The sequence below is a fragment of the Vigna angularis genome, chromosome 11 (assembly GCF_016808095.1).
Source record: "Vigna angularis cultivar LongXiaoDou No.4 chromosome 11, ASM1680809v1, whole genome shotgun sequence".
Classification (NCBI taxonomy): domain Eukaryota; kingdom Viridiplantae; phylum Streptophyta; class Magnoliopsida; order Fabales; family Fabaceae; genus Vigna; species Vigna angularis.
The window spans coordinates 17,273,694-17,284,524 of record NC_068980.1 but is presented as its reverse complement, the minus strand read 5'-3'; the positions used below and the strand labels follow the sequence as shown (position 1 = coordinate 17,284,524).

The window sequence follows — 10,831 nt, the reverse complement described above, 5'->3', positions numbered from 1 at the left end:
TTCAGGCAAAGGTTCATTCAAGATCTCTTCAATTTCACCATCTTCACTAACCTCTCTAATTTCATCATCTGCATATCTGCATAGGTTGAATCATCATCTCTAAAAAAAATCCTTCAGGCCAATTACCAATTCTTTCGGATGTCATTATGCTTGTGAAAATTAGATAAAATTATATACGACAAAAATTATAAAATGAAAACTCATTATAAAGTCATTTTTTTGTAAGAAATTGTTTAACAACGAGTGTTTCTGATTTTTTTTAAGGCCAATTATCAATTCCTTTGATGTCATTATGCTTGTAAAAATTAGATAAAATTAGATAAGACAAAAATTATAAAATAAAAACTCATTATAAAATCATTTTTTGTAAGAAATTGTTTAACAGCGAGTATTTCTGATTTTTTCCAGGTAAATTACCAATTCCTTTATGCTTGTGAAAATTGGATAAAATTAGATAAGACAAAAATTATAAGATGAAAACTCATTATAAAATCACTTTTTTGTAAAATTGTTTAAAGACAAGTGTTTCTGATTTTTTCAATTGGGACTACAGTAGGGATGACAGAGAAAAGATTGGAGTGAGAAAGGGTTGAGAGGAATGAGAGAGGTGAGTAAGGGTTGGGGGGTTTCTTTTTTTTTTTTAGTTTTGAGAATGAAAATTATTAAAATACCCTTAACCTTAAAACTTAGAATCCATGATATATAAGGATATTTTTGTCTACTAAAATTCGGTACGCATTGCTAAAATGTAGCAACTGAACCCATATATATATATATATATATATATATATATATATATATATATATATATATATATATATATATATATATATATATATATATATATATATATATATATATATATATATAAACAAGTCATTCATGAATGCTTGGTATGAAACTTTTAGAACTTTGAACTCTCAACTCGTTTAAATAATAACTTTTTTAAAAAATTGATTTTGTTTATTTAACTCAACTAACAAACTTAAAAAAGTAATTAATAAATCGAATTTATTAAAGAATTAATTGGATAAATTTTCTAATAAGTATTTACAATAAATAAATTGAAATATTACATTAGTTTCTTCATAAAACTGTTTTTTTTTTCACTTAATTTAATTTATGTTTGTGATCGTATTCACCATTAATTCAAGTGGGTTGTTAATCTGACAATGACACTGTGGTTTAAATTGGAAAATAATGCATTATTCCATGACTCTAACACCCTTGCAAGATGACAAAATCCAGAAAAGGGAATCAGAAAATGACACGACTATATAATAAAAAAAGAACTGTCGAGAAAAGTTGATTAGTCAATCATGAAGATAACTACTAAAAGTGGTTATACAATTAAATTAGGATTATCCAATTTAATCATATTTTTCCCTTTCCAATTTATTCATTCATCCATCTTTACATTAACATAAATTAATTTCATTCAATTCTCCAAAAGGGTGCATTAGAAAAACTAATTATTAATTAGAATCGAAATTGCTTTCGGTTTCTCGTGATTATGTAATTGGTGAATGATTACGTGAATTTTCAAACCACACAACACTACATAATAATATTTAGTGAAGACTTGGATTTTCTTCACAATTTCTAAGTCTCACACACCTTTACGCGGAGAATTCCCAGAAGCTTCACTAGTTTATCCCACTTTTCACACCGAAGCCTCAAAAGTCACATTTCTTCCCATTATATAAGGCCAACCCCAAATTGGCTTAAACTACTACCAAGTATCTTTAATCCAACCCTAAATTTTCCATTACAAAAACATGGTGCAGCAAAAGAACCTAGTTGATGAAGTGTCCGGTTGGCTCAGAATCTATGATGACGGTTCGGTCGACCGGACATGGACCGGACCGGCCCAGTTCAAGTTTATGTCTGATCCGGTTCCTTCTCATGAAAAATTTATAGATGGTATTGCAGTTCGTGATACCATCATTTCTCGTGAAGGCCATGACCTCCGTGTTCGATTATACTTGCCGGAGAAAGCGTTGGAAAGTAAAAAAAAGTTACCCATCATTCTTCATTTTCAGGGTGGTGGGTTTTGCATCAGTGAACCGGACTGGTTCATGTACTACCAAATTTACGTTCGAGTTGCCCTTTCAACTCAGGCAATTGTAGTTTCTCCTTTCCTCCGACGTGCACCGGAGCACCGTCTCCCAACCGCCATTGATGACGCCTTTGACACCCTCCTCTGGCTCCAATCTGTGGCCCGGTCCGGTTCGCGTGAACCGTGGCTCGAGCAACATGGGGACTTCAACCGGCTTTTTCTCATAGGGGACAGTTCTGGCGGGAACGTGGTGCATGAGGTGGCTTCAAGGGCCGGTTCAGTGGACCTAAGCCCGGTTCGGGTTGCAGGAGCGATCCCGGTTCACCCCGGGTTCGTCCGGTCAGAGCGGAGCCGGTCCGAGCTGAAAATGCCACAATCACCGTTTTTAACGTTGGACATGCTCGACAAGTTCCTAGAGTTAGCACTGCCGGTCGGGGCGACGAAGGACCACCCAATAACGTGCCCGATGGGTGAGGCGGCACCGGCTCTTGAAGGGCTGAAACTGCCGGCGGTGCTGCTGTGCGTGGCGGAGATGGACTTGGTGAGGGACACGGAGATGGAGTACTATGAGGCCATGAAGAAAGCCAACAAGGACGTTGAACTTTATGTGAGCCATGGAATGAGTCATAGTTTTTATTTGAACAAGGTTGCTGTGGATACGGACCCCAATGTTAGTGCAAAAACCGATGCTTTCATAACTAAGATCAAGGAGTTCATCCAGGAGCACTGAATTATTCCATAAGGGTTTCATCAACTTCATCATTGAGTTCGAGTCTTAAAAAGGATAACTTTTTTACTACCTTCATCCAGAATAACTGTTTCTAATGCAAGATTACATATTCCTTAAGAACTTATTTGAGTGTGGAAATTTCATAATAATCGTCGAAAGCTCTTAAATTTTGTGGAGTATAAGGATGTCTTGATATTTGTTTCCTTGTTGTGTTTACATTGTTATAAAATCTGAGTTTAAGTTAAATTTGAACATCATAAATTTATTATATTTTGGTTAAAAGAAGATAAGTTTGAACTTATATTCCATTGTTACCAAATTCACAAGAAATATATTATTGAGAATTGTTTCGGTTGGGATTTTCTGAGACCGACTCCGCTCGTATACTTCCAATCTATCGTTCGGTTATCACTTGTTCCGATCGACGATGTTCCTAACCACTCGATTGTCGTTTTGGATCGGAGGGAGAGGTACCTGCAAAAGATACTCTAACACTCAAGTTATGAGCGATTTAATGAACGGTATATCACAGTTGTATATTTGTGTCCTTGAGAGTAGAAAGTTTCACTGAATTTTCCTTTTCCTTTGTACTCCAATATTTAGGAGTATATGATTTTTCTAATCATTCAAATTTTGCCACATATTTCAAGATTTATGTTTAGGGTTGGATAAGAACAAATTTTGTATTTATAAAGAAAAGAAATTAAGGGTAAAATAATAAATATAAAGTATGTGTAAAAATTTGTTGATGTCAAATAGTATTTTTTTTCTTAAGATGACGTACACAACAAATTCAAGAAATATGAACCTTAATGTAAAGATGCAGAGAAAATAGTATCAAGGGACATTGTTCTTTACAAAAGTGGAAGAGACTGGTAAGACTTTAATGTAAAGATGCAGAGAAAATAATTGATTGAGAATCGTTAATCAGCACACATTTTTCATTTCAAATTCCAATTTATAAGATTTTCAACTCATTTAAATTTTTAATAATTTGTTGAACTAAATTTATGATTTGTCTCGTCTTATTTAAAGTACAATATATAAAAGCAATGAGTTTGATTTATTACATATATTAGCGGATTAAAGAGGTAGATTCATCTAGATTTTAAAATAAACCTTTTTGAATAAAAGAGTTATTATTTTTTATAAACTTTAAATTAAAGAATTAAAAATTCACATCAACACACTTGTCATAAATTTAATTTTTTTTTTGTGTTTTAATATTAGTTTTATCCATCATGTCATTACATAAATAATAATTCATTCCATTATTAGTTTGTATTTTTTTTCTGCAAGGACAAAAGAAGTAGCATTTAGATGACCCCAGCTACCATGTAGCTTGAATTCAATGACTGTGTATGAAAATTGAGTTTGGGACATGGTGGGTTGGAGTCTCCATCCATATTTTTATGAAGCAACTCCTCAACCTCATAAATTAACTTCACTTTAGTTATGAGCCATTAACTTAGCATCAAAGATGTGAATGATTCTTTTTTCTTGTGAACCAAATTCTCTGAAACAAATCATATACAGTACTCACCAATTATCACACATATTATATTCAACTTTATTACCGTACCTTCATTGATGCTTTCTCTTTTGGTGTATTGCTTTCTCATTCATTTGGTTTCGTAAAAATAGATACAAAAAGAAGTTAAATTGTGATATTTGATCATGTTTTTTTGTGATGGGTGTTTCGATAAATGATTATGTAAGAAACGTAATCAAATTTACATATAAAATATTAATATCACACTAAAAGCTTTAAAAGAATAATTTTGTAGGTTGATTTTTATTTAATGTGAAATTTAAAATGATATTTGGATAGGTTTGTAATTTTTTTTTCAAGTGTTGACTTTTTTTCACTGATAATTTTCTTTTAAACGAATTACGGATATCTCTTTATTTTTATAGTTGTTTACTATAATGAGATACGCTTGTTTCAATCCTTTGTTAGGAAGATTATCGACGAGCTGACCACCAGGACTAACCTACCTTTGATACCACTAATAAGTTTCTCAAAAGCAAATTATTGAGGAGATACAACATCGATGAAATATGAGTTGAACAACACTAATGAGTCTTTTAGAGAGTAGATTGCTGGAGATAAACAATACTAATGAAATACACTAATGAGTCTTTTGGAGGATAGATTGTTAGAGAAAAACAATACTAATAAAATACGAGTCAAATACCACTTCTAACCAAAAACATTAAAACAATGAGTTTATGTGTCTTCTTCTTTATAAGATACTTAATTTTCTCAATTTTACTAAAATTGGAACTTAGACTCATACTTTAATAACCTAACGACCTCTTCCTCAAGTTTGAGTTCTTTCACTTTGACACTACCTCTCAAGCTAATGATGTGTACCCACTTACTTATACTGTCATTAACGAGACACGTTTATCTGACCCTCCATTAAGAAGACTTTAGATAGAGAGAGTTGTCTGAGATGACCACCAAGACTAACCTGGATTTGATACCATTGATGAGTCTTTCAAAGGAAAATTATCAACACTAATAATATACGAATCAAATTTACATAAAAAATTGACACTACTTTTAACTCAAAACAATGAATTTATGTGTCCTTTTTCTTATAAGATATTCAAGTTTTTTTTCTCGATGTAAAACTTAGACTTATATTGAATAACCCAATAATATAATATTAATTAGCTACTTATAGGTTAGATAACAAAAGTGAAATAATTATTGTGACTAACTTAACTATAATATAAAGTTGATGTATCATCTAAATATATCTATCTTAAAATGAATATTATTACAATTTTAGAGTGATAAAAATCAATGAAAAATACTTTATCAAAACTAAAATCAAAATTCACATTTTTTATAAGAAGAAAAAAATGATTTTAAATTTTTTAAATGAAAAACAAGGACCTTTTTATTATAGAACCAAAAGCCAAAACTCATAAATTTGATTGGAATTAAATTTAAAAACATGTCTAAGTCTAATTTTAATGACAGTGTTGAAATGAATGTTTTATCATCTGTATTTTTTTAGAAATTAAGAAAAAGAAACGAAAATTATTTATAAAATAAAAATTAATTTATATATATAAGTTAAAAAAATATACTTTGAAAACATAATAATTTTTGTAATAAAATATTTAATTTTAATTTTCAAACTTATTTGTTTCTCCTAAAAGTAATTACAGATAGATAATTTATTGTCTGAAAATAAGATTTTTTCTTCTAAAATAATTATGCAAATGACACTTTTAGAAATGAATTTTAAAATATAATAGTATTAGTAATATTGTTAAAAGATCTAATAAAGTTGATAAGGTGACTATATATGAATAATGGATAGTAGCTACTCTTTTAATAAATTTATTTAAATTTGTCTGAACAAAAGATAAACAAAAGTTGAATATTCATCATGGCCGACCAACAAAAGTAAAGATTTCAACGAAGGTTCACAGAACACACTGAGAATATGTTATCAGTTAAATATTTTTTTTTCTAAAAAATTATTATACGTTTTTTGTTTTTTTTTCTTAAATTTTAATTTATTTTCATTTTTCTCTTTTAGAAAATCATTCATTTAATCTCTTATGACTAATGTTATTAATTTAATTTTTTTACATGGCAAAAGGTGTGTCATATTTTCAGATACATTTATTTTGTTCCAATATCAGCAAGATACACATAACACGCTATTTATCACCTTAGAAAAAAACTAACGACATTAATTGAGAAGAACTAAATTCGTTATTTTCTATAAAGAGAGACAAAAATAGATAAAAATTTGAAAGAAGAATGAAAACAAAAAATATATAATAATTTAGGAAAAAAAACATATTTAATTCTATATATATTTTAACTCTTTAAATTTGGAAGATTTTTTTCTTAAAATTTAATTTAACCTTTGTAATCTCCATAATTTGAAAAATGTTTGTTTTACTATCTTCTTCCTTTAAAATACTGTCAAATATTTCACTTATTCTATTTTGATATTAAAATGGCATTTCGGTCCTTCATTTTGTTTCATCTATAATATTTAGGTTTAATTATATTTTAGTTTTTGAAATGTAAAATAAGTTATTCTTTCCGATATTTATTCTCCCAGACTTAGTTAAATATCCTTAAATACTAAATTTAAGGAATAAAAACAGGAGTGTTGCTCCCTTCACCACCACCATTTCCTCCCTCCACCTCCCCTTTACTATTTTGTCATTCAGTAAAATTTTATTTTTAGGGTTATTATTTTTAAATTTTTATCCACTTCCAACCCATCCCACTAATGACCTATTATTAGTCCTAGTAAGAAACTTTTCTTTCATTCTAACGTTAGACTTCTTCCTCTCTTCCTCTATTTCTTTCACTGTGAGAATATACTTCCTTCAGTGGTATACGTGAAAAGTTGCAAAGGTTGGTGCTGGTGGAAAGAATTGATTAAGCTGTGTTGGTTGTGTCGGGTCTTATTGGTGCAGTGGTGCGTCCTCCAGGTGTGAATAAACCCTAAAATTAAAAAAAAAGGTAAACTTTAAACGGATGTGAACATCCTTCAGCGGATGTCAACATCAGTTTAAGGTGAAATGGATGTGAGGAAAATTTAATAATATAAGCAATGAAAATAACATACCAGGACGTTAGATGATGAAGGTGGAGACGGTCTACGATGGGGTAGCACCTCTTGTGGAACATCGGGGCACTATCTAGGCGCAAGAGCCGGTCGCGCGTCATCTGCAACAACAATAATATAAGGATACGAACCAATTGACACAGTCAGAAGGGGATGCTGCATGTCTGACATTACTCACAACGTGAGCTCTAAAGTGCAACCAAACATGATCAATGGCCAATATATCTGCATTTGGAACCGCAGTCGGTGATCGTGGAATGTCTTGCTGAAACTCAAATTGCCTCAGCACACGCTCAGGCAAATGACGACAAAGGGTCTCACCAATCCGAATCCATCCAAAATACATATAGATGCCGAAGAATGGCCGAATGACCTGATGCCTCTCATACGGATGCCATACAACTCCACTGTATGTCAACGCATCCAACTGTGACCGAATCTCCGCGATAGTGGAACTCTGCCTAAGGCTCTGCCACCTCATGGCACGTTGTGTGGTATCATCGTAAGAAGTCACCAACCGCCTCCTTCCCATGCTAGGGAAATGTTCGTATATCCAACTCTAAAAAAATAATTATTCAATTAAATTTCATCCATCTTCGAACATGGAAATAAATACATGAATTAAATGTCAAAGTTATAACTGTACCTGAAATAGAGTCAAATATTTGGCCATCTGCTTCGTGGAGGCAAGACTCGCATCCCCGAGATACTCGTACAAATGGGCGAGTGCAGCAACACCACAGGCATATCTGTCACACGCGTGTACGTCTCTAAATAAAAATAAGTAAGACACGTGTATAGAATTGACACTCTTATTTGCAAAAATCGTGCATCCTACTATATGTAACAAATATGCTCTAGCAGCATAGTCCCAATGATGTGACTCACACCTCTGAACATATATATCTCTAAGCCAGCTGAGTCTAACTTTCAGACCACGTGCGTCCTCCATCTCAGCACCAGCTATGCCACCATCAACGCCGAGCAGCTGTACAAGGGTTGTGCGAGCCTCCTCAAACTCCAACTCCTCCAAATCACACATTTGTCCCATCACGGGCAGGTGAAGTAATGTCGAGACATCATCAAGAGTAACCGACATCTCCCCTATAGGGAGATGGAAACTACTGGTCTCGAAATGCCACCTCTCTATGAATCTGAGGAGTAAGCCCTTATCAACGTAATCATAACAAATCTCTGTGAGAGGCATCAAACTGGAATTCAACACAATGTGTTGAATTCCCTTGTGGCATGGTCCTAACTTATTTACTTTTTTTCTGTGAGAGATCAACTTCAGTATGTCCCCTCGATCCTACACATCAATATTTAATAAAACTTCTATTAAAAAAAATAAAATAAATTTTCTTTTTGCACTCACCCCGCCTTGTGAAATAGCATAAGTTACATGTTGAACATAGTGCGTTAGCAATGAACCATCACGTGGACCTCCAAGAAATCCATCGATATCCTCCTGTATGTTATGAACATTCACATGCTCCTCCTCATCGTCATCGTCGTCAGGGGCCGAAAATGCATCCTCCTGACCATGAGTCTCATACGCCTCATATGTCTGCTCCTCAAAGGCTCGCTCCTCAACATAAGGGTCATCCTCAACAGGAGCTACACGCCTTCTATGAGCGGAAGAGGTAGATCTTCTCTGACTTTCGCCCTGCACCGAACTCTCTCCTCGAGAACTAAAAGATGCACCGCGTGTTTCTTGCCATTTCTAACAAAAATGTAATTGTTTCATTTAAAAAACCTCTAAATCGTCAAAAATCAAAATTGATTTTTATTCTAAAGAGGTGCAAGAGGCTATGAGCCACAGTTCATGCATCATTACAATTAAAATGTGTTTTGAATCCACTTGCCTAATAGCTGGAAGAAAAATCATGTATACGTATTGATATATTGGATTGAGCTTTTAGCTTTGAAAATTAAGTTGCGAGAGTGATTGCAGCGTCCGTTTGTGCTTATTACATTCTATATTTAATATTGAAAAAAAAAACCAAAAGGCCAAAACGGCTGTGAGATATCCGTTTGGCCTTCAACGGATCTCCCACATCCGTCGACGGAAGTCGGATATCCGTTGAAGGCCAAACGAATATCCCACATCCCTTTTGGCCTTCGTGGGGACTGTTTGGTGGCACACAATCGAACCAGCGACGACAACCAACCATTAACAGTGGCAAAACAGCACATATTCAAACCACATAAACAATAATAAACCCTAAACTAAAGTACTTAACATAAGCTGCAAAGAACTCCTCCTCCTCCACGTTGGTCGACGCTCTGGACGCTCCTCCACACCACGACGGCAATGGAAGCTTTCAAACCAAAAGAGAAACTGGAAAGAAAAAAAGAAAGGAATGGAAGCGGGGAGGTGGGGAGGTGAAACAGAAATGGGAAAGGGGAAGAGAGTTCCATGGGTGGGTGTTGGGAAAGTAAAATTAGGGTTTCAAATGATTTAAAAATAGGGTAAAAGTAAAAAACTTTTAACTTAAGGATATAATTGGAATTAAAATAATGTGGGGAGGTGGAGGAAGTATACAGTGGTGGTAGAGGGAGCAACACCCTAAAAACAGTTGAAATGTTTTTGTTTAGTTTCTCAAATCCAAAGCTTAATGATTAAAGTCAAGGTTTTTTCTATTTTAAGGAATTAAAGTAGTTTTATTTAGGGTTAAATATATTTTTAGCCTTAAGTTATCAAGTGGTTTTCGTTTTCGTTTTTCTTCGAAACTTTGATTCATTTTCATCATTCTCCTTTTAAAAAGTCTCAGATTTAGTTATCCATGACTAACGACGTTATTTTTTTTTTAGGTGGCTAATGTTGTGCCACATCACTTTTCCTTTTTCTGAAACGTGTCAACCCTTGCTCCTTTCTCGCTTCACGTGGGAGGCTATCTCCTCATGCATCCTTAACATCTCATCTTACTCCCGACTCGACATTGTTTGCTTTAACGGAGTCATCATAGGCCTACACCTCTTCGACTTGGACCTCTTAGGACCAATCGACGTTGACACTCTAGCGGAGATTCACGGCCTCAGAACCCTCAACTTCGTCAGCAACTCCTTCTCAGTGCCATTCTCGGAGTTCAATAAACTGGGCTCAATCAAGTCCCTCCTTTTAACTCAAAATCATTTCTCCAGACCAATCCCAAATGATTTTTTCGCTCCCATTGAACTTCCTCATGAAGCTCTAGCTCGAATATATATCATGACAATCAAACATAGAAATGTTAAATTCAAATAAAAAACTTTAACAACATAATTCAAACAAACAAAAAAATGAAGAGATGAGAACTTGGATATAGAAGGTGAAGATAGCCCGATCGAGATGCAAGTGATAATGAAATCTTTAGAATATGAAGATGGTCATATGGAGGAGAAGAGATGGGTTGAAGTGTTTGACGATGGTGGAGTGTGAATAAG

At 33.6% G+C, this 10,831-nt stretch overlaps 2 protein-coding genes across 2 annotated transcripts; one reads left to right on the top strand and one right to left on the bottom strand.

The window, feature by feature from the left end:
* The first annotated feature begins 1,652 nt into the window (after positions 1-1,652).
* On the top strand, positions 1,653-2,992 carry LOC108333353 (probable carboxylesterase 15). Its single transcript, XM_017568768.2, has one exon. It carries the CDS (start codon positions 1,779-1,781, stop codon positions 2,787-2,789), a length of 1,011 nt encoding a protein of 336 aa, XP_017424257.1. The 5' UTR covers positions 1,653-1,778; the 3' UTR covers positions 2,790-2,992.
* Positions 2,993-7,241: 4,249 nt separating this feature from the next.
* LOC108332699 (protein MAIN-LIKE 1-like) lies at positions 7,242-9,579 on the bottom strand. The gene is made up of 7 exons (XM_017568013.1): positions 9,409-9,579; positions 8,781-9,128; positions 8,296-8,714; positions 8,052-8,175; positions 7,611-7,964; positions 7,406-7,506; positions 7,242-7,281 (listed from the first exon to the last, which is right to left on the bottom strand). Exons 1-7 carry the CDS (start codon positions 9,577-9,579, stop codon positions 7,242-7,244), a joined length of 1,557 nt encoding a protein of 518 aa, XP_017423502.1.
* Between the last annotated feature and the right edge of the window lie 1,252 nt (positions 9,580-10,831).

What these genes read in the sequence shown, in the direction of transcription:
- LOC108333353 (XM_017568768.2), top strand. Translation starts at nt 1,779, where the DNA reads ATGGTGCAGCAAAAGAACCTAGTTGATGAAGTGTCCGGTTGGCTCAGA.
- LOC108332699 (XM_017568013.1), bottom strand. Translation starts at nt 9,579, where the DNA reads ATGGTTGGTTGTCGTCGCTGGTTCGATTGTGTGCCACCAAACAGTCCC. An exon ending in AGAGATATATATGTTCAGAG is followed by an intron (nt 8,176 to 8,295) that starts GTGTGAGTCACA and finishes ATTTTTATTTAG; the next exon opens with AGACGTACACGCGTGTGACA. An exon ending in AATATTTGACTCTATTTCAG is followed by an intron (nt 7,965 to 8,051) that starts GTACAGTTATAA and finishes TTATTTTTTTAG; the next exon opens with AGTTGGATATACGAACATTT.